The 24697-nt window shown below is 39.1% G+C and overlaps 1 protein-coding gene across 6 annotated transcripts in view; it reads left to right on the top strand.

The window, feature by feature from the left end:
- sh3pxd2a.L (SH3 and PX domains 2A L homeolog) overlaps positions 1-24697 on the top strand; it is a 197480-nt gene that overhangs the window by 43926 nt on the left and 128857 nt on the right. For all 6 annotated transcript variants that reach the window (XM_041568665.1, XM_041568666.1, XM_041568667.1 and 3 more), the window contains one exon: positions 24382-24457. In XM_041568665.1, coding sequence (XP_041424599.1) covers positions 24382-24457 — 76 coding nt within the window. The remainder of the gene's footprint in view (positions 1-24381; positions 24458-24697) is intronic.

Raw genomic sequence — 24697 nt, forward strand, 5'->3', positions numbered from 1 at the left:
TACTTTGATTATCAAATGGTCGAATATTCAAACTATTTTACTTCGAATCGAAGTCAAAGTCATAGTATCCTATTCGATGGTCAAAGTATCCAAAAAATTACTTTGAATTTCAAATTTTTTTACTTAGAAAATTCCCTTGAAATCACTTTGACCCTTGATAAATCTGCCCCATAATGACTTTAGATGATGTTCTAGTAGACTTAAGGTATGAAGATCCAAATTGCAGAAAGATCCATTATTCGGAAAACCCCAGATCCCGAGCATTTTGGATAGCAAGTCCCATACCTGTATTACTTATATACTATAGTTATTGTATACTAATTATACTTTATAATGTACTGCAGTACAGGTAGTAGGAAATGCAAGTAGTGGCCAACAATTACAGCCAGGTGCAGATCTGCTCACAAGAGCTTGCAGTCACTGGGTGTGTCACTATAACCATTCTACTGTTCCTCATGATAATATGACCACCAGAGCATGTTGATTCATAAACGTGTTTGAGTAATGTTTACTCATCAGAGCAATCACGGCTGCACCCTTTTGAACTCCAAGTGTTCATATTTTTTAACCGTGTACTGACAATGAATTCATTATACGTGCACCTAACTGGTATAAATATTTACATTCAAAGAAAGGTGCAAAAATGTATGGAATTTTGTGAGTTGCACATTTTTTTTGCACCTTTTAATAGTACATGCCTGTGCCTACCGCCTGCAGTACCGTGGCACTATGCCAGCATTCCATTATTCCATTTAATAAAATTAGAGTTATTAGGAACTGAGTAAAGTACTAAATGGCTTTATACAGCAGATGTTTTGCTTAGCAAAAGGCCATGGGCATATCTCTGAATGTATATAACAAGGTAAACCGCACTGATTGTTTGCACGCACATAGCACCTTTCAGCAGCTCTGCCAGTAATAGATTTTAGTTCCAAAATAACAGCAATAACCTGTGCCGCCCTCCTTAACATGGACCATGAAGCTTTTGTGGCTCCACCCTGCAAAATATCAGTATCATGCTCTGTAATTTATTAATTAGCTGTACCCTTCTGCCTGATTAGGCAATTAGCCCTCTGTTTAAAAGAGTCTTTTTACCCAGTTCCTGTTGGTCCCTAAAGTTTACAGATATGGAAGATTTCTTTTATAGGAGTTAAATGAAAGGGTTGCTTCTGTTTCCTCCTTCCATAGCTAAGGAGTATAAACTCTGCTGTCCAGTGTCCTCAACCCATTTCGTGCACAGAAGTATCTTTAATGCTTGAAAACCTCCTCGTATGGCACACAGAAAAACTCTGTGATACCTGAAAAAGTTAAGGCCAAGTCAGACTTTCCATATTCAAAAAATAATCTCTCCCATGATGTAATCACCATAAGTCACTTTGACTACATTCCTGTCATCGGATTTTCAGATGTGTTTGTTTTCTTGGTTAAGAGCAAGCTTCTCCAGCTGGAGGTCATCAATGGTCTTAATTGGCCAATTATTTGTTTAACCCTCAATTAATGATAGTTGACTCACTCAAATGCTTGAACACCAGTGACCTCACTTTTCTGCCCTGTAAGGCTTGGAATTGACAGCACTGGTGTTGTTCTATTTTTCTTGTACTTGTGGGACTGTGAAGAATCACCACTGCATGTTGAGTGAGTCTCACCTGTATTAATTTGTTCATCATGGTCCAATGAGTTCAAGCTCCCTCCAAAACAAGGGGCTCTGCTAACACATGCTTATTAAAACAACCATGTGTAAGAGCCATAATACCATAATAGTTAATTCAAGGCACCACCAGAACCTAGCCATTTTCACTTCCAGTTGAGACATTGATCCTCTATATACCCAAAAGTGGTCACCAGTCATTTAATATTTTGAGCTGTGAGCTATGATGCAGTCATTTTGATACCATAGAATTATTGTAAGGAGAGGGGACTCGCAAACAATCTGATGGTTGGCCAAATTAGCCAACCCCATGGCACATTTGTCTCTAAATGTCATGCCACTGAGATTACTGTTCTTTGTCAAATGCTAGGCAGGTGTCACCTACATTTATTTCATTGATTTACTGTTGCACTTACTGATCTTGTGACAACATGTTTTGCCACAATGGGAGTTTTTTTTTATATAGATGCCATTGTGTTTCCAATAAAGTTATTTTCATACGGACATGCTTTCACTCACTTCATTGCTGCTCTTGTTGGGGGTGACTATTGGATTTTAAAGTTCTAATGCACTGGCTGCAAGTTGGGTCAACCCATATCCACTTGAATGTAGGATACACACTAGGTGAAAGCAATTACAATGGCTTTTATCACATGACTATCCACCTGGAGTGTCTATGTTTGACCCAAAAGGTCTTTATTGACCACAGGCAACCTAAAAGCTCCACACACTATTTGTTATGGTGGCCATACACAGGCTGATAAAAGATTCAGACAGACCGAATCAGCAGCTTATTGGCCCATGTGTGGGACCCTCCAACGGGCCTCCCCGATCGATATCTGGGCGAATGTTGGTCGGGCAGGGTTGAAAATCTGTTAGTTGATAAGGTCCTGCAATCCGACCGCCCGTATTCCATACATTATACCTAGGGACCACGATCAGATCAACCCAATATCGCCCATCTCAGGGTGGGCATATCGAGGAGAGATCTGCTCGCTTGGCAAAATCGCCAAACGACGAGCGGATCTCTTAAGTGTATGACCACCTTAAGACAGCTCAAAATTTAGGCTAATTATCACAGTAAATGGGAAACTTGCATGGGTTGGACTTTCCTTTCTAGTATGTTGAATTTATGTAGAACAACTAGTGCAGAGTGGATATAACTACTGTCTTAATAATTGCTCGACGACCTGCTTATTCCAAAATAATAGGTCAACACCCAAATTAAGGCGTGTGCTTTCATTTAATTTCTTGTGCTCATTTGAAGTGTTGATTGCAGTGGGTGTTACTATATGTTGTGCACGATGGTATTATTCATCTGCCCTTCAGCCAGTTACAGAGCTCTCAGATGAGCAGCGTAGTGATTGTACCTACCATAGCAGAAGGAGGATACCGAAACCCTGGCTGATATGAATGGGGGGCATTTCAAGAAATTGCAGAAAAAGGCACTACCCAGGTGGAAGCCAAAGGTTAGTAAGAGGCTCCATGTTAGAAATTAGAATTTTGGGCAGTGGTGTCCTTATTGGTAGCAGAGCTCATGGGGTGGGGGCAAAATACACAGACCACAGTTGTTTTGATAACCCAGTCCAGTGTTCAGTTAAACATACTGGTATAGGTTTTAGTGTTTCTAGATGTGGTGGGGACTGAGGTACAATATAACCTTGTGGGGTCTAGTTATATAAATTAAGACTGATCAACCTAAGGTTTTCAAGCTGTTATTGAATAACAGCAGCTTAAAGGAGAACTAAACCCTTTTTGTTAAAATCCCCTACCCCCCTACCCTACATAGACCCCCTCCCTGCTCCCTCCAGCCTATGTGTTACCCTGGGTAACTGCCCCTAACTCTTTACTTAACCCTTGTTGCAGATTCAGGGCATCAGAGTTCACGGGCACTATCTTCTTCTCTTCGGTAATATTCCGGTGTTCTTCCGACGCTTCTGCAATTTTCCACAGCTTTCGGCGCATGCGCAGTTGTTCGGGACTGGCAGATTGCGCCAACTGTGCATGCGCCGACACGCCACTCTCTTCCCGAAGATTACCGAAGCGAAGAAGATGGCGCCTGTGAACTCAGACGCCCTGAATCTGCAACGAGGGGTAAGTAAAGCATTAGGGGCATTTACCCAGGGTAACAACTAGGCTGGGGGGGGAGCAGGGAGGGGGGTCTATGTAGGTTAGGGTGGTAGGGGATTTTAATAAAAAGGGGTTGGTTCTCCTTTAAAGGCTGCAGATCTGGGCAACACTAAAGCGTTTCTATAGCCATGTTGTTTTGCTCTCGCCATCTTATCCGCTATTCATGCTACATTTTTTCATAGCAACAGGTGCTACTCTGTGGGGCCCATGAACTCTGTTCATTATATATGAGTAGCAAAAGCCATGGTTCTAAGTAAACAGAACATCTCATTGCATGTTTGTCTGAGCTTTAAATCGAGGTTGAACTGGTTCAAGAAGGTTCAACCTATCCAAATATAACATTTTACATCGTGAGCCACCATTTTGTGATGCTCTGCATGTCCCTCACAGATTACCTGACAGTAAACAATGCAGGTTCTAGGTCTAATAGGAAGTAGCGTGGGAGCAAAAGACATGTCTGTGATGTTCTGGACCCGCAGCCGACCCTAACCTACCCTAACCCAAAGCGCACCTGACCCAGCCCCTCCATTGAAATACCCGTGCCCATCCTCATGAAAGGGGCAGGTGCGAATCTATCATGGAGGACCCGGAAGTGTTAGACCGAGCCGGGGAGAGAGGAAGGAACTGCGCCCCGCAAGCCGAAACCTACCAGGTCTCTCGGGTTTCTGGGCGGCCTGCACATTACTAACCTGTCCATTCATTGGCTTGTTTAACCTAGCATGTACTGTATGTGTGCCCTTGATTTGCGTGCAACAGTGTGCCTCATTTTTCATGAAAAAACTTTATATAGTCTTTTTTATGTTATATATTTTATAGATACCTACTGCTTCCAAGGGTATCGGTTTCCTTTATTCAAAGGACATTTTTATTGGAAAGTCTGGTGCTGGACCTTATCCTGCAGTAATTATTCGGTAGCCCGGTGTAATTCCCGGGGCAAGCGCCACAATAATCATTGTTAGATTCCTGCGGCAACTGAAATCATAAATTTCCTGTCAGCATGAATCTGTGGTGTGCAGAAATAAACATAGCTTCCTCCATATTATGGCTGCCAGCATATTGAACAGGCCTGGAACAAACTATGTTTTGTGAAAAAAGGAAGAACCCTGTTCTGGTTCCTTTTTTAGGAGCACTTTGTCGGATGTATGGGAGCTGTTGTATGCTCATACGCATGGGCAGAAAGGTAATTTATCCTAAAAGTTCATCCTCTTGATAAAAAGTATTAAAAACACATATATCGTGTAAGATCTGTGAGATATTGTCTACTTTGTAGAAGCTCAATTAGTGCCGGAGTGAGGCTAAATCACTTCTCTGGTCCAACAGATGAAGGCTGTACATCTACTTAGCCACCTGGCACCAGCTTATGCTTTATTATTGTCAAAAAGCAGCAATCCCATCTCACTTTATGGCTGGAATTCTAGCTTACTTATGCCAGAGAATACATCACTGAAAATAGAAATTATGGGATGGTATTGCCCCTTTAAATTTCTTTCTGTTGGATGACCAGTTCTAGCTACACATTTCTGCAGGCTACAGTCTTTGCATAAGGTTACCCTGTATGTACAGGTAATGCGATCCGTGGTTGCTGAATCTGTTTATGTTTATTGCTAGTAACCAGCCTAATGACGTGTCTGTGGGTGCCACAGACCTAAAATAGTCTGTGCAGCTGCAGTGTCTAGAGAAAGCTTTGTTTCATTTAGAAAGAAAGTTCTCATCAGTGTGGGGCTCTCCGATAGGTTTCAGACGTCACGTGTCCATAATCTGGGTTCCTGGCAGTAGAGCCTCTTTCAATGTTGCAATCCTGGGCCTCTTTGACACATTTTTCAAAATGAATAAAAATATTACTTTATTTTGTGCAATACAAGCTTGTCAGCTTTGGTACAGTGCATAATGCTAAGTACTGAGGCATTTCGTGACCCATGGCACTTCCTCAGTGTGTCTGTGGACGTGCCATTGGGTCACGAAATGCGTCAGTAGTAAGTATTATGTGTCCGAGGGAGTGTCATGGTGCACAAAACGCATCAGTAGTGAGTGTTATGCACTTGACAAGTCTGTATTTCACAAAATAAAGTAATATTTTTATTCATTTTGAGAAACAGTGTTCCTTTTAGAAAGGCTGACTGTATGCATGCTCTTTCATCCAGGTCATGTGCAACTGGTAGCCCTCTAGGTGTCGGTAAACGTTAACTCTTTTGTCCTCCAGCCAGCTTTTGATGTTAGTGGGATGTTGGAAGCTACACATCAACAGTGTCTGGAGGACCAAAAGTTGCCCATGGCTAACTTAAAGCTGCTTATATATGTAAAAATCTGATTTGTCCAGGTTAGCCAAAAATGTACCTTTGCCCAGTTTGGTCAACAATTGTCCAGCCCACTGGTAGGCGACAGATCACTTGGGGAACCTATGCAGGTGTGATGGGCACACTCTACATCCACAGCCTGACAACTCTCAGGCAATTGAATTTTCCACTCAGCCTAACTGATATCTGAACAACCAATGTCTATCTGTTTATGGGCATCTTACAGGGTTATTCTGGAACGTTAAAACCGTTTCATCATAATCATCATAGAAATAAGTTCCATCTGAGTAACCTTAATGTCCTTCCCTGGAGTAGAAATGAAACATCTGTCTAGCCATCCCCTACTAACCTCCAATCCAACCCTATAATTGGTCCAGGTGCTGGAATATTTAGGCTGGGCTCCATTCTTGTTGACCAGTTCACTAGTAATTCAGTTGTATTGTTGACTTTATATCAGCATGCTTGCATTATTTCATGTTATATATTATATTGCTGTAAACACAAACTCATCTTCATGATACAACAGGTGTGTCTAAACCTTAATTATACAGGATATTCATTGTAAAACACCCTTCTGAAATAATGGACTGGACTTTTTTTTACATATAACAAACAAATATCCTTATAGGCCAGGGCTAACAAAATAAATAAAATACAATGTACAAATTCAAATAAGATTATTGATTTAAGCTGCTATCATGATGGGTACAGCATATCCATGCATGGGTTATTTTTGTAATACCAGCAACACCCAATGTATGGGCCTAGAATAAATATAGCCTCCTTATCCTGTTCCAGCCTAACTGCCTGTTTTCATTTTCAAGGTAACACCCACATTAAGATAAGAATCTTCCCATTTCACAGTAAAGGTTTTCTAATGATATTACTAATTATAGTTGAAGCCTAAACAGGGTTCTTTCTTGAGCATTGGCTCCCTAGTAACAGATTTACACTGGCAATTCTCCAACTAATTGGGAGTAATGAGCTTCCCCACCTCGCAGTAACACCAGAATATTACTTATTACACTTCCTGACATCCAGATATAGAGATAGCTCAAATTGCATGGGTAGGGCAGACATACTGTAGATCTCCCATGTCTGGTGTTAGCCCTGATTGTAGTAACCATCCTTGTTGTGGTGAGTTGAAGAGTAGTTAGTGTAAGATTAGGGGTGCATGCATATTGATGATCTTAGATATTCCGTCAACCCCACCAAAAGCCTGGTTTGGGTGGGACTTAAGGTAAACAAAAAAAGCTCATTTGTTTTACAATTTATTTTTTGGAACAGCAACAGAATCTTTGATACATCAGTTTTTTCAAATATTATCCTAAAGAGGCCTTAAACTCTGTTGTAGTGTTACAGGTAACCATTGTATTCTCTCCACCCAATGATCATACTTTTGTGTACTCGAGAGGTCAGCTTTGCCTTCAGACTAGTGAAGGGTGGGTTGATATGATATTAGCAACATACCTTGTATTGTAGTAAGGTCCTTTGCGCTGATTCACAATATATATACCTTCTTCTAAGGCAACATTTCATGAAAATAAAGAGTTCAGTCATGTTTGGACAGCATATAACTGAATTTTTCTCATTATAGCAGTCTTCCCAATTATTTATAGTGAGCTAAATCTGCTCAAATATTATTGAGGCATAATGTTTTGACCCTCAAAATGTTCAACTTCTTCTGTGGAATGAGTCGGAGAGGGGTTGCCTCGATCTTTAAGTGGAAATTTGACAAGCCAATGGCTGCACCAAATATCCCTTCATACTACTAATATTTAGATTTTCTTAGCATGACTCAAGCCTCGTCTAACGGGGGTGTGGGGGACTTCAAAGGCTTCCCCCCCCCCTCAGTGGGTGTTCTGCAGAGCGCCATTTGAGCATTTGTGAAACCTGCAGCGTTGAAACAGACATGATCAAATCTCTGCACCTGTCCAACAAGAGGGGGGTCTTATTTTAAATAGCAGCACTCATTTAACCCAGTTGGATGGAGTTCAAGTACATTTGACATAATGAGACTAAGAGAGAAGGTAATGCTCCTTCCTCAGCCAAAATAAAGAATAGAGCTGGGCTGAGAAACAATCTCATACAGCTGGAGAAAAAGTTACTTTTCTCTTCAACATGAGTCCAGTAACTGGAATGTTAAACTCATTAAGCACTAGATATTGGCTCCCAGCCGCTGGCAAACCAGATAGATAGCTAGTTGGATGGATAGATGATGATAATAGATGGATGGATGGATAGATAGATAGATATACTAACTGGACCAAGTGACAGACTGTAGTTATCCATTCAAGCTTTCCTCACTGGCCTTCTCACAGGGCATTTTCAGGGTTCCACGAGTTTAGGGAGAACCGATAAAAAGTGTCAACTCGCCTGGAAGCTGTTAGTTTGCATGTGAAACTAATACAAGTTCTTCAGTATCCATACATGATCTGCCCAGGGTTTCCCGAGGATAAGCCTAAAATCCAGCAAAATCATAAGCTTCACGTGCTCTATTCAGCCTAAAAAACATGTTCCCAATTACCTCTCTATATCACTTCTCTTTCATGCGTCTCTCTTAAGGGGATTTTATTCTTAGGCACAATAATTAAACCAAATTGTACTGATTTTGAAGGTTAATGTATATAGCCTCATAATAGTTAGTATTCCACGGTCATGTTTGATTTGGACTGTTAATTCTTTTTTCAACAATGAACCAATTTCAACATTATATTTTTAGGTTTTAGATTAAACTGTGCTTGTGCTTTATTGGAGAACATTGACTTAGAGTACAGCTTATTTACACTGGGCAAAGTTGCACATAGGTAATAACCCCTGGAAACCAATCAAACGTTTTCTTTTATTGTTCATTCAGCTGGCTAGGTTACTGCTCAGGTGCAAATTTGCCCAGTGTTTATTTCAAGTTAGTGGAGCAAACCTGCAGGCTAACTTGGTACATAGGGGTATATTTATCAAACAGTGAAGTTAATAGTAAAGTTCCGCCACTAGAGTGAAATTCCGCCACATTCATTTCTATGGGATTTTTAAAGGCGTATTTATCAAAGGGTGAACTTTCACTTTCACCCATTGATAAATATGCCTTTCAAAATCCCATAGAAATTAATTGTGAGCTGCGGAATTTCACTCTAGTGGCGGAACTTCACTCTTTGATAAATTTACCCCATTTTAAGGGCCAACTTTCTGTTGTTATGTTTCTTTGGGTCAAGAGCCCAAATGATTTGAACAGAAAGAGAGGCCTTACAGCCATGTTGCATTGGCAGATGACATTCTTAGACATGCTCGAGCAAAGACTTGATGATGTGCAAACATATTTCTGGGATCAACTGCATAACATACTTGTTCACAAATATTTTTGTTCTACTTAACCAGGCTAAACAGATGGCCTTTTCTTGCCTTACTAAGCTTCAATTTTAGGCTTAACAGTACGTCAACCTTAGTTATAAGTAACTACTACAGGTAACTGACGTAAGGCTGTGGGGCGTAGAAATAGGGTTAAATGTTTTCTATAATGTGAATACTCAACAGTGTCAAACTAAGAGTCTGGGGCCCACCGGGGTTGCCGCCTCAGGGATCTTTCCGTAATATAGATCTCCATACTTAGATCTCTACTAAAAAAATCACTTAAACATGAAATAAACCCAATAGGATTGTTCTGCTACCAATATAGATTCATGCAGCTTAGTTACCATCAAGGAACAAGGGACTGTTAGATTTTATTTTTCTATCACAGCGGAAAAGGAAAGGGCCTTTCTATAATTCAGAGCTTTCTGGATAATGGGTTTCTGGATAAGGGACCCATACCCAAATATCTAATTATGTTTATCACTGTTTCCTTTGTAAACTTTCCATGTAAACGTCACCCTGTTTTAGGGCGAGACTGAAATGTTTAGGAAAAGAAGGTTAATATTAATAGACTAAGAATTACTTAACAAGCGAAAGCACTTTGAACCCCAACGACTGGCGTAATTGTGTCCATTGAAGTTTATTTTATTTCACAAATCCACATCCATCTTATTTCTGGCCGAAGCCCAGCTTTGTTTTTATCGTTGGCACAAGTTCAGCATTGTTCTAATGTGGGTGGGAGGAATCCATTAGGTGAACGGGATTGTCCATCTAAGCGTGTTGAGAAAGTTAAAGTGTCCTCCTGTGGAATGTAATGTGAGTTATTAATGAGAAGACCCCACCAGCTCCCTGGGCCACGCCCCAGCTCTGGGATGAAGGCCTACAGCTGGAACATATTCTCCTTAGAACGTTCATCCCACTGACTGCTGTAGAGAAATCCCGGGAGAGCCGTACAGGATATCCATTACACACACAGCTGTATGGGTTCTTATACTGTAACCGAGGAGGTTCCTTCTCTGAACTGTTTTTAATCACATCCACTTAAGTTATTTAACTGAGAAGGTTGATTTGGGCTCCACTTGATCATGTTCCACTAAATCAATACTGGCTGTGGAGTTGAAAAGAGCTGCCTTGTAGTGCTTCGTAAGCCTTTTGGCCAATCTGCATTTCATCAACCCTTTAACCCTTTCCCAGAGATGATATTGATTTGCATTTTTGTTTCTTCTGATGTTTAGTCGGAGGAGGAAGCTGAATAATATGGCGCATTAAGTCTTTTTTGAAGGGCGTATGGCTTGTAAATCACACATATTTATATCATTCACATCAAATGGTTGGAGGTGGTAGGGGCAATTGGATGTAGTTCAGGTATGGAAACTGTTATCCAGAATGCTCAGGACATGGGGGTTTCTGGATAACAGATTTTCTGTAATTTGGATCTTCAAATGTTAAGTCTATTAGAAAATCATGTAAACATGAAACAAACCCAAAAGGCTGATTTTGCCTCCAATAAGGATTCATTTTATCTTAGTTTGGATCGAGTACAAGGTACTGTTTTATTATTACAGAGAAAAAGAAAATAATTTTTAAAAAATTTATATACGATAAAATGGAGACTATGGGAGAAGGTCTTCCCGTAATTTGGAGCTTTCTGGATAATGGATCCCATACCTGTAGCGCACTTTTGCACATGTGTAGGGCAAAATAACAACTCTATTTTATTTTATGAAGGTTTCCCAGGCTTGTGTAGTGTAATGTATTTGCTGCTATATATATACGTCCATTCTACTTTAACTTGGCGCCGTATGCAAATTAGGCATCGCTAGCGTAACTTCGCTTTGCTTGATGAATTAACGCTAGCGCAAATTCGCTACCGTTCGCCTCCCTGAGCGCAGGATTTTAGTGAATTTGCGTAGCGCTGGCGAAACTACGCCTGGCGAAGTTTGGCAAAGCGGTCGCTGGCGCAACTTCGGATCTTAGTGAATTTGCCCCATAGACTCCATTTTAATGAAATAATTAACATTTTTAAAAAAAATGTTTATTTTTCGCTGTAATAATAAAACAGTACCTTCAACTTAGTTCCTATTTACCGGTAAGTCAAAACAATCCTATTGGGTTTATTTAATGTTTCAGTGATTTTTTTAGTAGACTTAAAGTATGTAGATCAGAATTATGCAAAGACCACTTATTTGGAAAACCCCAGGTCCCAAGCATTCTGGATAACCAGCCCCATAGCTGTACTTATGTGAAAATCTATGGATATGTCCTTGCTAGAGAATAATTTTCTCTCAATTCAGCTGACCACTTCCCTTATACCATGCAATATGATACCAGCCATGCCCTTCTGGCTATTTAATATTTCGATTAGGGAAAACATATTTATAGTAACCCTTTAATACTAATTTCAGGATGCATGTTGCATGTGTACCCAAGGGTGTAGGCTGCATCTGTTTTGCCTATGAAGGTGCTCGGGTTATAAAGTGCATATTAAGAAAGTATTTGTGGTTGTACTGAGGGCATGTTAGGATATGCAGGAGAGGAGTGTTTTAGTTTAAAGCCTGGCACAGGACAGATCGAATGCTTTATATTAATATCTTTATACCCAGTCCTTATTTAGCCCAAGGTACAATTTCATATTATGTGAGGTGAACGGTGAAATTCAGTATTTCAAGTGGGAATACATTTTTTTTATTTTTAACAAACATGGAGTTCAGTTATTGATGGGCTGAAATATGAAGCTTTACAGTCCATACAGGATTCAGCTACTTGCTTATTTTGATCTGACCAGCTTTACCGTGTTCATGAAAAAAGGTCATCACAGTTAGTATCTGACCAGCTTTACAGTGTTCCTGAAAAAGGGTCATCACAGTTAGTATCTAACCAGCTTTACCGTGTTCCTGAAAAAGAATCATCACAGTTAGTATCTCACCAGCTTTATGGTGTTCCTAAAAAAGGGTCATCACAGTTAGTATCTGACCAGCTTTAAGGTGTGCCTGAAAAAGGGTCATCACATTTAGTATCTAACTAGCTTTATCGTGTTCCTGAAAAAGGATTTTCACAGTTAGTATCTGACCAGCTTTAGAGCAGAGGCACACAGGACAATTCGGGGAGATTTAGTCGCCCGGCGTCTAATTGCCTCTTCTTCGGGCTACTAATCTCCCCGAAAAACCTTCGTTGGCATTCGGTGCACTTCGTTTTCTGAAGTTGCCTCATGAGGAAATTTCGCCAGACTTCGGAAAACGAAGCTCTCCGATTGCCATCCCGCCGGCGATTTAGATTCTAGAGGCGATTAGTTGCCAGGCGACTAAATATCCCCAAATCTTCCAGTGTGTCTCTACCGTTACCGGCGTCCTGAAAAAGGGTTGTCACAGTTAGTATCTGACCAGCTTCACCCCGTAAGTAATAATGCTTCTTACTCACTGTGATATGTTGTAAGCATACCACCATATAACAAGGTCATTTGTGGCTTACCCTTAATTGGCCACTAATGGTTATGTACCTCACCCTTAATTGGCCACTAATGGTTATGTACCTCCTGGCTTTCTGTGCATTGACATAAGAAAAGCATACAGGTCAGTGAGGTACTAGTCCCACCAAGGATGTCATCTCTTTTCACTCTCTTGCACTGAATCAACATTTCCATCAGTATTGAGGATTCTTGCATGTATTCAGTTAATATCCCAATCCCATACATATGACAATGCTCATACACAAAACCCAGCTGGTTTTATTAAGCCATAGCGTGCCATTTATTCTTCTACATAATGGTTTGTGTTTGGCTTTTCTCTGTTTGAGGGCTCAGGACAGAATAATTACATTTTAATGTTGATCAGATCATTGTGGCATTTGTTGTCATTTCTGCATTCTTGCTTGTTATTATTTGAAAACGAGTAAAAAAAAAAGTAGTCTGAACAAATAATTACATGCAGATGACTAATTCTAGTAAACATGTCACAATTTGTGCAGAAAAAGAATACCTCTGTAGAGTTAGCAGTTACCATGTGTGTAGGGTTTTGTAAACGCCCTGCAATAATCATTATTACAGAAGGCTATAGGACACACAATCTGCATCCTCCAACAACCTTCTGGCAGATCAGCTCAAGTATAAAACCTGGGACATGCATTGGCATAACAAGAACTTACTTGGCACCACAGCAATATTAGTTTAGGACCCTCATACTTTATGCAGAAGACCAACACATATACTTACTCAACAGTCAGGGCACCATTGCCCTCAGCAGCTGTTGGGTTTGCGTCCCCTTTTTTACATCCCTGTTGACATGGTAGGGAACGGTGATCAGTCAGTTTAGTAAACATCCATTAGGCTACATTAGTCATGCAGATAGTGCAGTTCTCCAGCTTTTGTTGACCCAACAACACCCAGCATTCAGGCATTGTATGAGTAGGAGCAGGTTGGAAATGTGTTTGGAGGTCTTTAGATGTTCTATCTATATACCATGTGCCAATAACATTCATTCTGTTTTGGTATCAGCAGTGTATTATATTTAAAGGCACCCTAAATTGGATCCTGAGGCACCAAACACACGGACAGGCACATCAGTAATGGAACCCATAGCAATTGTATTGCATGCTGGTTGCTGCCATCAGGAAATTCACAATGCCAAAAATGTTTTCTCATTCTGCCTCTTATTATAAATAATATAAATAATATCCACTGAATCTAGGATTTGGTTCAGGATTCGGCCTTTTTTAGCAGGATTCAGTCAAGCTGAATCCAAATCCTTCAATAATTTGAATATGGAAAGGTAAATCACGTGGCTTTTTGTCACATAAGTCCACTTTTTCCTTTCCTGCCCCTAATTTGCATATGAAAATTCGGATTCGGTTCACTATTCGGCCAAATCTTTCACGAAGGATTTTGTGCATCCCTATAAATCATAGGGCTTATTTTGCTAGGAATGCACCGAATCCAGGATTTGGCCAGAATTCTGGCTTTTTTGGCAGGATTCGGATTTGGCCAAATCCTTCTGCCATGCCGAACCAAATCCAAATTCTAATTTGCATGTGCAAATTAGGGACTCGGAGGGAAATCGTGTGACACTTTGTCACAAAACAAGGAAGTAAAAAATGTTTCCCCCTTCCCACCCCTAATTTGCATATGCAAGTTAGGATTCGGTTCGGTATTCATCCAAATCTTTAATGAAGGGTTCGGCCGAATCCAAAATAGTTGACTCAGCATCCCTATAAATCATAGGGCTTATTTTACATTCTAATCAATATCTGTGGCAACAGTTGGGCCATAAGGCAATGGGAAGTCATTTGAGACAATTACTGTAATTTTGTCCAGCATGGTTTCTGGAAGATTAGGGCAGGGCTTCCCAAACTGTGGGGCCCTCTCTTAGGGGTGCCCATGGAACAATGGGGGACATTTATGGTGAGGTTTGGGGGAAATGCTTGCTTGCTCCCTCAGATACTCTTGTCATCCTAAGTCAATCCTAAACATTAGTTAGTGGGAGGTTTGGGGGTGAACACTCATTTCATGTGCTAGATATTCTTCATTCCATGGATAGATGAATAACAAAACATTTTTTGTAACATATATTGATTGTTCTCTCCAAAAAAAACCCCCAAAACTCCAGGGGGGCAAAAATTAGGCCAGGGAAAAGAGCAAACATTCCAGATTCAGCAGGAAGATATTCAACACAGCGTTATTGTGGAAACGGTGCATGGGTGGAGAGTAGCCGGGAGGCAGGGGAAAGGATCCTCCTGGCTCATTCTTATTATGAGCTATGGGGAGCTTTGTCCAACTGTTAGACTTCAAAGTGGGGCATGAACTAAAGAACTGTAAAAAAATAATGACTTAGTTTATTCACATTATTGTTAAAATGACCAGAACTTCCAAACATTTTATTGTTAGTATGTTATTGGTGTTAGCATTATGCTGGCATTGCAATTTAGATCCTTATAACCCATAGAAATATGTTTTTATAAGTTCTGCTAAGCTGTACAGTAGACCTCGCACAAGGTGATATCATGGTATCAGCCACCAGGTGAACCTGGCCAGTGAAATAGATGCATTACACACTTTCAAGTGAGTAGTTACAGTAACCTTTTTATTCTTCTTCCTTCAAATGCTGGAGACCAGGGCAAATTGTATATTCTTAATGCTCTGCTCTTAATGCAATGAATTTCCCTTGATCAAAGTGTAATGGCAAAATAATGTAGTTTGGAATGTGGCCGAGGGTATTTTCCTTCCATAACTCCCATCTGCCACATAAATTTACCAATCCTGTCTCACCTAACTAGGTAAGCCCTTGTCTAAAAAGCCGCTTATTAACATTCCATAATTATTCCACGCAAGCAGTTCTTGATAAACTAAGCGTGTACAGTATACTGCTTTTTTGATTTTGCTGCTTGTGTAGCTAAGAGAAGCCTTTCTAATAAATGCTCTCTTGGGAGGTTACATAATAACTCGCAAAAAAGTTTCCCTTCACGTTTTATACAGTAAGGCTATTTCTGCTTCTCTTTGGAAACACACCAACTTAATCATCGCTTGATTTTCCAGGTTTGTTTCTCAAGCAGCGGCTTTTTGTTAGCATTTTGTTAGTAGGAGTAAGATATCGGTCATACTTGATTTATGGAACAAAGTTGTGCAGGGGGATTTTTGGTTAGAAACAAAAAAAAAACTTCAAAGACTTTTAAGGTAACCGTTAGAATTCTGGCATGAATAATTCCTTTGTTTATGATATCCTCATAATTCAGCCTTGTCGGTTCTAAACGGTTGCCAGAAAACCAGGTGCAGTTTGTTACTGAAAAAGAGCCACGTTAGACTCTCTTGGCAACTGACAAAGTAACAGATAAAGAAATAGTATGGTGTATGTTAGGTACAGCCATCTGAATCAATAGAAAGAGCTGGCTCTGTGTGCTTTTCCTAAAAAAACCCTATTTTTGGCCACCATGAATATGCAGAATCAATTATCTTAAGATAAAATAGATTGTATATCTTTTACCTTGTGCGATGCTTCCTCCAAGCTGTGCAGGCATACACATGCACGTAGATTATCACCCTAACACACAGCAATTTGTGAAATGCAAAGAATATTTTGTATGGGCACACATATTTTAGTATGCATTTGGACACACAGCCATTCCTGCTGTTAGCGATGGTGGTGGCTCCAGGGTTTTCCTTGGGGCAGCCATACAGAAGAAAAAGTGCTTTTAACGAATTAATATGTGCAATATTTGCTTCCATATTAGCATGACCACACTTGCAGCTGAGTTGATAAATTACCCTAATTGTCTTCTGATGAAATCTGGTTCAATTTCTGAGTTTGTAAAACACCTGAGGGATCTTTTAAGATGACCACGGAGTAAGGGTCTTGAAATTGCACCCCTTAGTACAAATTCAGGAATCCATCTTGGTCCTGAGATTTCATCTAGAGTTGCATAGGCACATTTAGACGTTACGGAATGCTAAACTTGTTTTCAGCTGTTTAATATTGATCAAATGCACTGATGCATTTCTAAAATTAGTGTTGGATGCAATTTGTACATGTATGTACAGTGAGATCGATCATGATCCATCTTTCTGGAAAATGCAATGAGGCATTTGTCTTTTCATTGTAGAGATCAAGTTGAATATGTGCAATATTTGCTTCCATATTAGCATGACCACACTTGCAGCTGAGTTCATAAATTACCCTAATTGTCTTCTGATGAAATTTGGTGCAATTTCTGAGTTTGTAAAACACCTGAGGGATCTTTTAAGATGACCACGGAGTAAGGGTCTTGAAATTGCACCCCTTAGTACAAATTCAGGAATCCATCTTGGTCCTGAGATGGCATATAGTGTCTCCCCATGCATAGGCGTATTTAGACGTTACGGAATGCTAAACTTGTTTTCAGCTGTTTAACATTGATCAAATGCAGTCGTGTATTTCTAAAATTAGGGTTGGATGCAATTCGTACATGTATGTACAGTGAGATCAGTCATGATCCGTCTTTCTGGAAAACGCAATGAGGAATTTGTCTTTTTATTGTACAGGTCAAGTTGACTTTAAGTTGGTAGTAGTTATACCAGAAAATGAATCCCTTCATAGGCCAGTGCTTATTAAACTATACTATATTCGTGTTATAATTGCAAGGGTTATTTAGGCTCTTGCACGAAGGACCTGTAAGGATCTGAGCCAATGGACCCCCACCACTACCTGCACCTAAACCGAAAATCTAAAAAATTTTCAGTTGGTACGTACAAGCCTAACCTGTCTGCTGCCTGACCCAAAAGCATTTTTTCTGCTGCAAACATAGACATGAAATCCAACGAAGAATGACTGTGGGGCTTAAGGCAGAAAGAAGAAAGGAGCTTTCAGTAGATTGAAAGTGAAGAGCAAAGGCTAAACCTGACCATAGTGAAGACTACCTGATGGCTGAGAATCAGATTATATGACAATGAGAGGTTAATTCAGTGGGGAATTCGAATTCGTTTTTTTCTTGGGCTGGTGCTTCTTTTTGTATAAAAATTTACTGGCCCTAGAATTTTTCTATAGAAGCATTGCACTGCCATGTATTTCCCAGGGATCCTTTGCGTCGACTGGAGACTTTCACTGTACTAGTCTAAGACCACGCTAGGGATCCCTGGGGAATACAAGTTCCTTTAGTAAGAGGAGCGCCATTTACTTGGGGGTACCTAACATATGGGTACAGTGAATTAACATTACTTTGTGCTTTATTAATATTGAAGAATAGAGGAAAAAACCCAATGGGAAATGGAAAAAATTAGCTTGCTGAATTAGCCAATGACAACGACAAGATACAACGAATGTTGCTTTTGGATAATATTCTTGAAGTTCATCTTGAGAGTAAATCATAATTTTATTGTAATTTCCTGGGTTAACACCTCACTCTTATTCAGTATTTTCCTTTCCTCAGTTGGCTACTGCCTCATACCAATCTACCATGTGCATCATGGATAAACTCACTCATTCCATTCCAGTCCTTGTTCTTTCTCTCAGCTCCATAACTCTTTATAAATCCTTTGTCTGCACCCCATTAGTGAAACTTGCTGCACTAGAACATCAAATACATTCTTGTGCTGTATGCCCCTTGAGTGGTTCACACCAATAAAATGCTGCTTGTGGTGACGGTACCACTTAACAGCTATGTGCCGATTAAAATGAATCATTGACATTCTGTTTAACTAGGTTACTAAGCAGCTGAGCCAATGACCTGTCTTTGAAGTGTATTTATACTCTTTAAATTCCCAAATGTATGTGATATGGAAGTTATCAAAATCATATACATATAAACAGATATTCAGTCTAAAGTCTAATTTGAGTCTTAAAGGGATACTGTCATGGGAAAACATGTTTTTTTCAAAACACATCAGTTAATAGTGCTACTCCAGCAGACTTCTGCACTGAAATCCATTTCTCAAAAGAGCAAACAGATTTTTTTTATATTCAATTTTGAAATCTGACATGGGCCTAGACATTTTGTCAATTTCCCAGCTGCCCCATGTCATGTGACTTGTGCCTGCACTTTAGGAGAGAAATTCTTTCTGGCAGGCTGCTGTTTTTCCTTCTCAATGTAACTGAAGGAGTCTCAGTGGGACATGGGTTTTTACTATTGATGTTCTTAGATCTACCAGGCAGCTGTTATCTTGTGTTAGGGAGCTATCTGGTTACCTTCCCATTGTTCTGTTGTTAGGCTTCTGGGAGGGGGGTGATATCACTCCAACTTGCAGTAAAGAGTGATTGAAGTTTATCAGAGCACAAGTCACATGACTTGGGGCAGCTGGGAAATTGACAAAATGTCTAGCCCCATGTCAGATTTCAAAATTGAATATAAAAACATATTTTTGCTCTTTTGAGATGGATTTCAGTGCAGAATTCTGCTGGAGTAGCATTATTAACTGATGTGTTTTGACACAAACATGTTTTCCGATGATAGTATCCCTTTAAGGATATTTGATGGCTATCCTGACAATGCACCCAACACATCCCTTTGCTGTATTGTTGTAACCAGATGTATTATCTGATACTGTGCAAATCAAACCAGCATGGAAGGCAAGAATCCTTTCAGCTTCATTCATAGGAGCAATAACTTGCAAGAGGCAGGCAATGACATTTCATTTGGCTGCTTTTATTTCTGGCCTGTGTTTTGAAGTTAAAATGGGTTTGTCAGGTCCCTGGCAGAGAAGGCTTGTGAGGGTTTTATGTATAATAGAAACAAAATTCATTTTCCAGCTTACCATTTTTCCAGAGTAACACCGTCCATTTGACAATTCATAACTCTTGTAAATTGAAAGGGGATTTTCTTGGAGTTAAAACCGTTTCAGGAATACTTTTAAGGATTTTGGCTTTGCTTTCTACTGGATACTTTGATACATAACAGTAACTAGACTAGAACTGTATGACATTCATGTAATCAATTTCTAATCTCAGTATGTTATTTTTTCATTCTCTAAAGTCTACATATAGCTATTTAACTGTAATGGGGCTATACATACCAACAAAAAGGAAATGCATGATGGTGGTGTTGTATATCTCCTAGATACCCACATACTATTGCATTTAAGGAACAGCCTCATTGTAGTTTCTATTATGAACTGTTTCTTTGACATTCAAGTACCAGCAGTTTGCCCACCAGTAGCTGATTCATCTTGTATGACTAGAAAGGAATTGGTGAACGTGAAGGGCAGAAAAATGAAAAGCTGCATTTTTACCTAGTAGTTTATGGGAGTAAGCCCCAAATGACTGTTATGTCAATGTTTAGTTCTTATTATCCTCAAACCTTTACAGTGGTGCACAAGGGTGTCTTTATATGTGCACGATGTATCCTGTGCTTGATTGACTGCCGAAGGACCTTCAATGCAAGGGGCATAGCCATAGATCTGTGTGGATATATGAATACGGTAAAAGCCTTCTTAATAGAGAAAGTATTCATTGGTTAATGCTACACATATGGCATCACCTCAAAACCAAAGGACAGATTTTTAACATTAATTATGAGCGTCAATCGAAAAAATTACTTCTTTATGTTTCTGAGGCCAGCTAAGTAATCAGACCAACTTGTTTAGTGAGTTAACATGAGCATAATATGTAGGACTTGTGTTGACATTTCTAAAATTTTTTATTTTTTATAAAAAACAGATGGAAATTTTGCCTTTTTCCTTCCCTAAACTGCCGTATTTGTTAGGCTTTGAGATAAAGCACTGCATATTATACAGAGGGATTATCTGGACTGTTAAATTATTTGACTAAGGGGTAAATTTATCAAAAAGCCACTAGAGTGAAATTCTGCAGCTCTCAGTTAATTTCTATGGGATTTTGAAAGGCATATTTATCAATGGGTGAAAGTGAAAGTTCACCCTTTGATAAATAAGCCTATAAAAATCCCATAGAAATGAATGGAGAGTGGCGGAATTTCACTCTAGTGGCGGAACTTTACTATTAACTTCACTCTTTGATGAATATACCCCTAAATGTTCTTATTCAAATAGTGACTTGGATGATATTAAAGAATGCAAGGTTTTGGGACTACTTTCTTCAGGCATGGTATACCAATTAGCCAATAAAAGGTATCACTTATGCTGTATTTCTTTGTTGTGATCTATGGCTAACAGTACAACACTCAGGAAAACAAAGTGGTTATTTTATATATAATTGATATATTCATGTTAAAGATTGGCAGCGTGGAGCTATGATTGCTAGATGGAGCACTTAATCTGCAAATTGCACAATATTATTAATTATGTAATTCTACCAATTATGTAAGGGTGGTCCCCGGGAAACCGGGACATACAGAAATCTAACCTTATTATAAAGAAGCAGTTGGTCTATAGTGGACCATATTATCTCATAATATTCTTAATTCATGAGTATCAGACTTTTGGTTCAATAGCCATTCCCAGCATCCACAGCTGCTATTGACTACTGGGAGGTCACAAACTCTGGTGAGTTAGCTACGATTAATAGACATATATGTCTTCTTTAAGAAACTGTTTGATTTCCAGTGGTTGGCCCATGTAGGATCCAACAATAAATATATTAATATCCTAAACTATAGGAACGACCTCTGTTTTCCTATTTTTTGCTCACAGGCAAGCTTTTCATTTCTTTCCTTAATATATTTGATCTTTAGTTTCCTTTCCCAGATGTTCATGTGGTGCTTCTATGGGTTGTGTGGTTTATGGTAACATATGTGAAATCTGCTGAAGGCAGACCCTGAGAGGCAGGAAGCAGTAGAATGTGTAATGTAATCGTGCCTTGTTTTTTTTAAGTCATATTTCCAGGGTTCTGTTAAAAGAAGAAAACATATCATCTTTTTCCAGGGTGGGAAAATGTAAAGCAACTCCCCCCCCCCAATGCATAACCCAGTTGGAATATATTAGGTATTCACTGAGGTCTTGTAGGTGTGGCAAAATTGTTCTTTTTTTTTAATATATTTATTTCTACAGTTATTCTTGGTCATTGTTTTTTATATAAATTTTCCGTTGTGGGGCGACCACCGTTGTCTTGAATTGTCATGCATTCCCGGAGCGATCTGCATTTATTTGTCCAACCAAAGCACGAGTAGTAATAACTGCAGCTATTTATTGCAGTTCTTAGAAGTGAAACTTGTTTTTTGCCTGATTATCAGAGGATGACATGGGACCACTAGACAAAGAACCTTGTTACAAACACATGCTGTTAAATTGTCTATGGAAAATGTTCAAAATAGGGGATATTGTATAAGCCATTCCATTGAAGCTGATAGAATCAGTGACAGAGGGTCTATTACATTTATCTGGAATGACATCTTCCTTTAGGTCAATGTAATAATCAGACTGCGTTATGCGATTGGAATTTTGTTCAGATATTCTTCTGCTGAATGGAGTAGTGTGAAATGAGCAAGTTGAGGGTTTGGACTGTATTTGGAAATAGATCAACTATATTGCCTTGTACTGTAATGTGACAGCCACATCTCTAAATTTGGGTATGCATAGACAGATAAAGTCAAAAAGCCATTTTGGGCACCAATTGCTCAACATCTGCCTGTATCGGGGTCTATAGATTATGAGTTAATTTGCTAAAGTGCATTCTCCATGCTATATTTACCCACAATGTAACATTTTTTTCTAAATCCTACCACAATAGCATGTGCTGGAACTTGCTCTTGATTAACTATTGGGAACCTTCTTGGCTTTGATGCATCTGCCCCCCCCCTGCACGTTACACCTTGCATTAAAATTCTTCATAGCATGCTGAACTCACAGATTGGCACAAGTCACAAGGGGTGTGCTTAGGCAAAAGTACATATGTGAATCGTACTTAAATTACAGTTTTGATTTCTTAAATGTGCTCTTTTGTGTAGATTGGTAAATCTATCCAACAATCTCAATGTTTTGTTTTTTATCAGAAAGACATATAAATGGACTTTCCCATATGATCTAGTCCAGTGGTCCCCAACCAATGGCTCACGAGGAACATGTTGCTCACCAACCCCTTGGATGTTATTCCCCTTGGCATCAAAGCGGGTGTTTTTTTTGAATTTCTGGCTTAGAGGCAACTTTTGGTTGCCTAAAAATCAAGTCATCCTCATAATGGCCTTATTATAGCAGTGCAGAGAGTGAATTACAATGTCTGGTTCTTTGGCATATACCATTCCATCTGTTTTCAGTCTTATCTATTTATGGAATTTGCAGCCTGTGTTTGTTTTGCTCTCCCATGTTACAATAGGACGTTTTCCTTTCTCTGCAAGCATAAAAGTGGTTCTGTCCAATATTCATCTCAAGGAAAAAAAGATAAGGAGGTTCACAGAAGTTTATGAAGAACAAGTTCCTTTTAAGTGCAATAGCATCTGTTCTTCTGAAGGAGCACCAGAGAAGCTTGGGTGGTCCAAGGCATTCAGAATTTTTTATTTTGCATGGCAATAGTCTCATCAGAATGAAAAGCAGTCATTCTTCAAAATGATATTAGCCTGGAAGCCAAAGTTTAACATTAGCTTGAATGGGAAACCCTGTCACCATATTTTATTTGTTCGTTATGTTCTGGGATTTAATATTATGAATTTATCCAGATACTTTGGCAGATTGGCAACCAATCTAATCTTTGATTTCATTTTGTAACTTGTCTTACTCTGATAAAAATTAATTGCTGATTGATTTATTTTATTGGTACAGTGTAGTACATTGACTGCAATTAAAGGTGTTGCTCTAAATTCAAAATATTACTATGCTAATATGGTATTGTAGTTCAAGGTTGTCCAGTTGGCCTGATGTAGCCATGTGATCATGGCATTTTTGTGGCCTCCACCTTTCTCACCTCTCTTATGTTACTATAATGATCCCCCCCTTATTCTAAAATGTGTTCAGATAACCTCTAACTTATAAAAAGGTTACAGATATAGAAAACATGATGGTAGTAGTAACCTTGTCATACCTTGTTAACCGCTTGCTACCAAATTCAACCTAAATGGCTTTCAGACTTTGCCTCCATCCACTGCTTTAGATCAACAGTTTCCGAACCTGTGCTTTAGAGGGGAAGGGCAAAATGTATATTGTTATACTGCTTTTCCATTTATCACATGATAAATATAGCATGAAAATATAGCTAAGACCTTTTGCACCCTAGGGTTTGTACTTGTACAAAAGTGCAAATAGGTAGATTAGCCATATGGATCCATTCATGCTGATGTAACAACATTGAATCCAGTTTTCATAGTCTTAAGACAAGGCAGCATAATACAGCTTTGGTCTAGCTTGTGGTGAGTGTGGTCCAAGTCATTTGGGACTGACAAAATACTAGTGTGCATGAGGTCTTCTTGCTTGCTCAAAGAATACAGTAAATATTATTTGTAGATATGAGGGAAAGCTAGCCTTGCTTGAGATGTTCTTCATACATTTATAGAAAAGTATTGTCTATGTGGGTTCATTAAACAATATAAATATATTTATAACATATTTGATATAGAATGTATATTATACGTTTAAAATATTTATATTTGTAATATATGTCTCTTTTTTAGATGCAAGTGTTGGATAAGTTTCCCATTGAAGCTGGACAAAAAGACCCAAAGCAGAGAATAATCCCCTTCCTTCCAGGTAACATCTGCTTGTTTTCATTCATCTAAATTGTATGTTTGTGTTCATGTGTTAAACCTTAATTTAATTTAAGAAGGATTTTTGCTTTTTTTGTCTTTGAACATTACTTTTATACTGTTTTTATATATATATTTCTGTATGATGCTATGACTAGTTGTAACCCTACAGTAGACATTGGTGACAAAAGAGGAAATCTTGTGTCATAGATGTTGAGATTTTTAAAAGATCCAATCCTCATCG

Source organism: Xenopus laevis, chromosome 7L, assembly GCF_017654675.1.
Source record: "Xenopus laevis strain J_2021 chromosome 7L, Xenopus_laevis_v10.1, whole genome shotgun sequence".
Classification (NCBI taxonomy): domain Eukaryota; kingdom Metazoa; phylum Chordata; class Amphibia; order Anura; family Pipidae; genus Xenopus; species Xenopus laevis.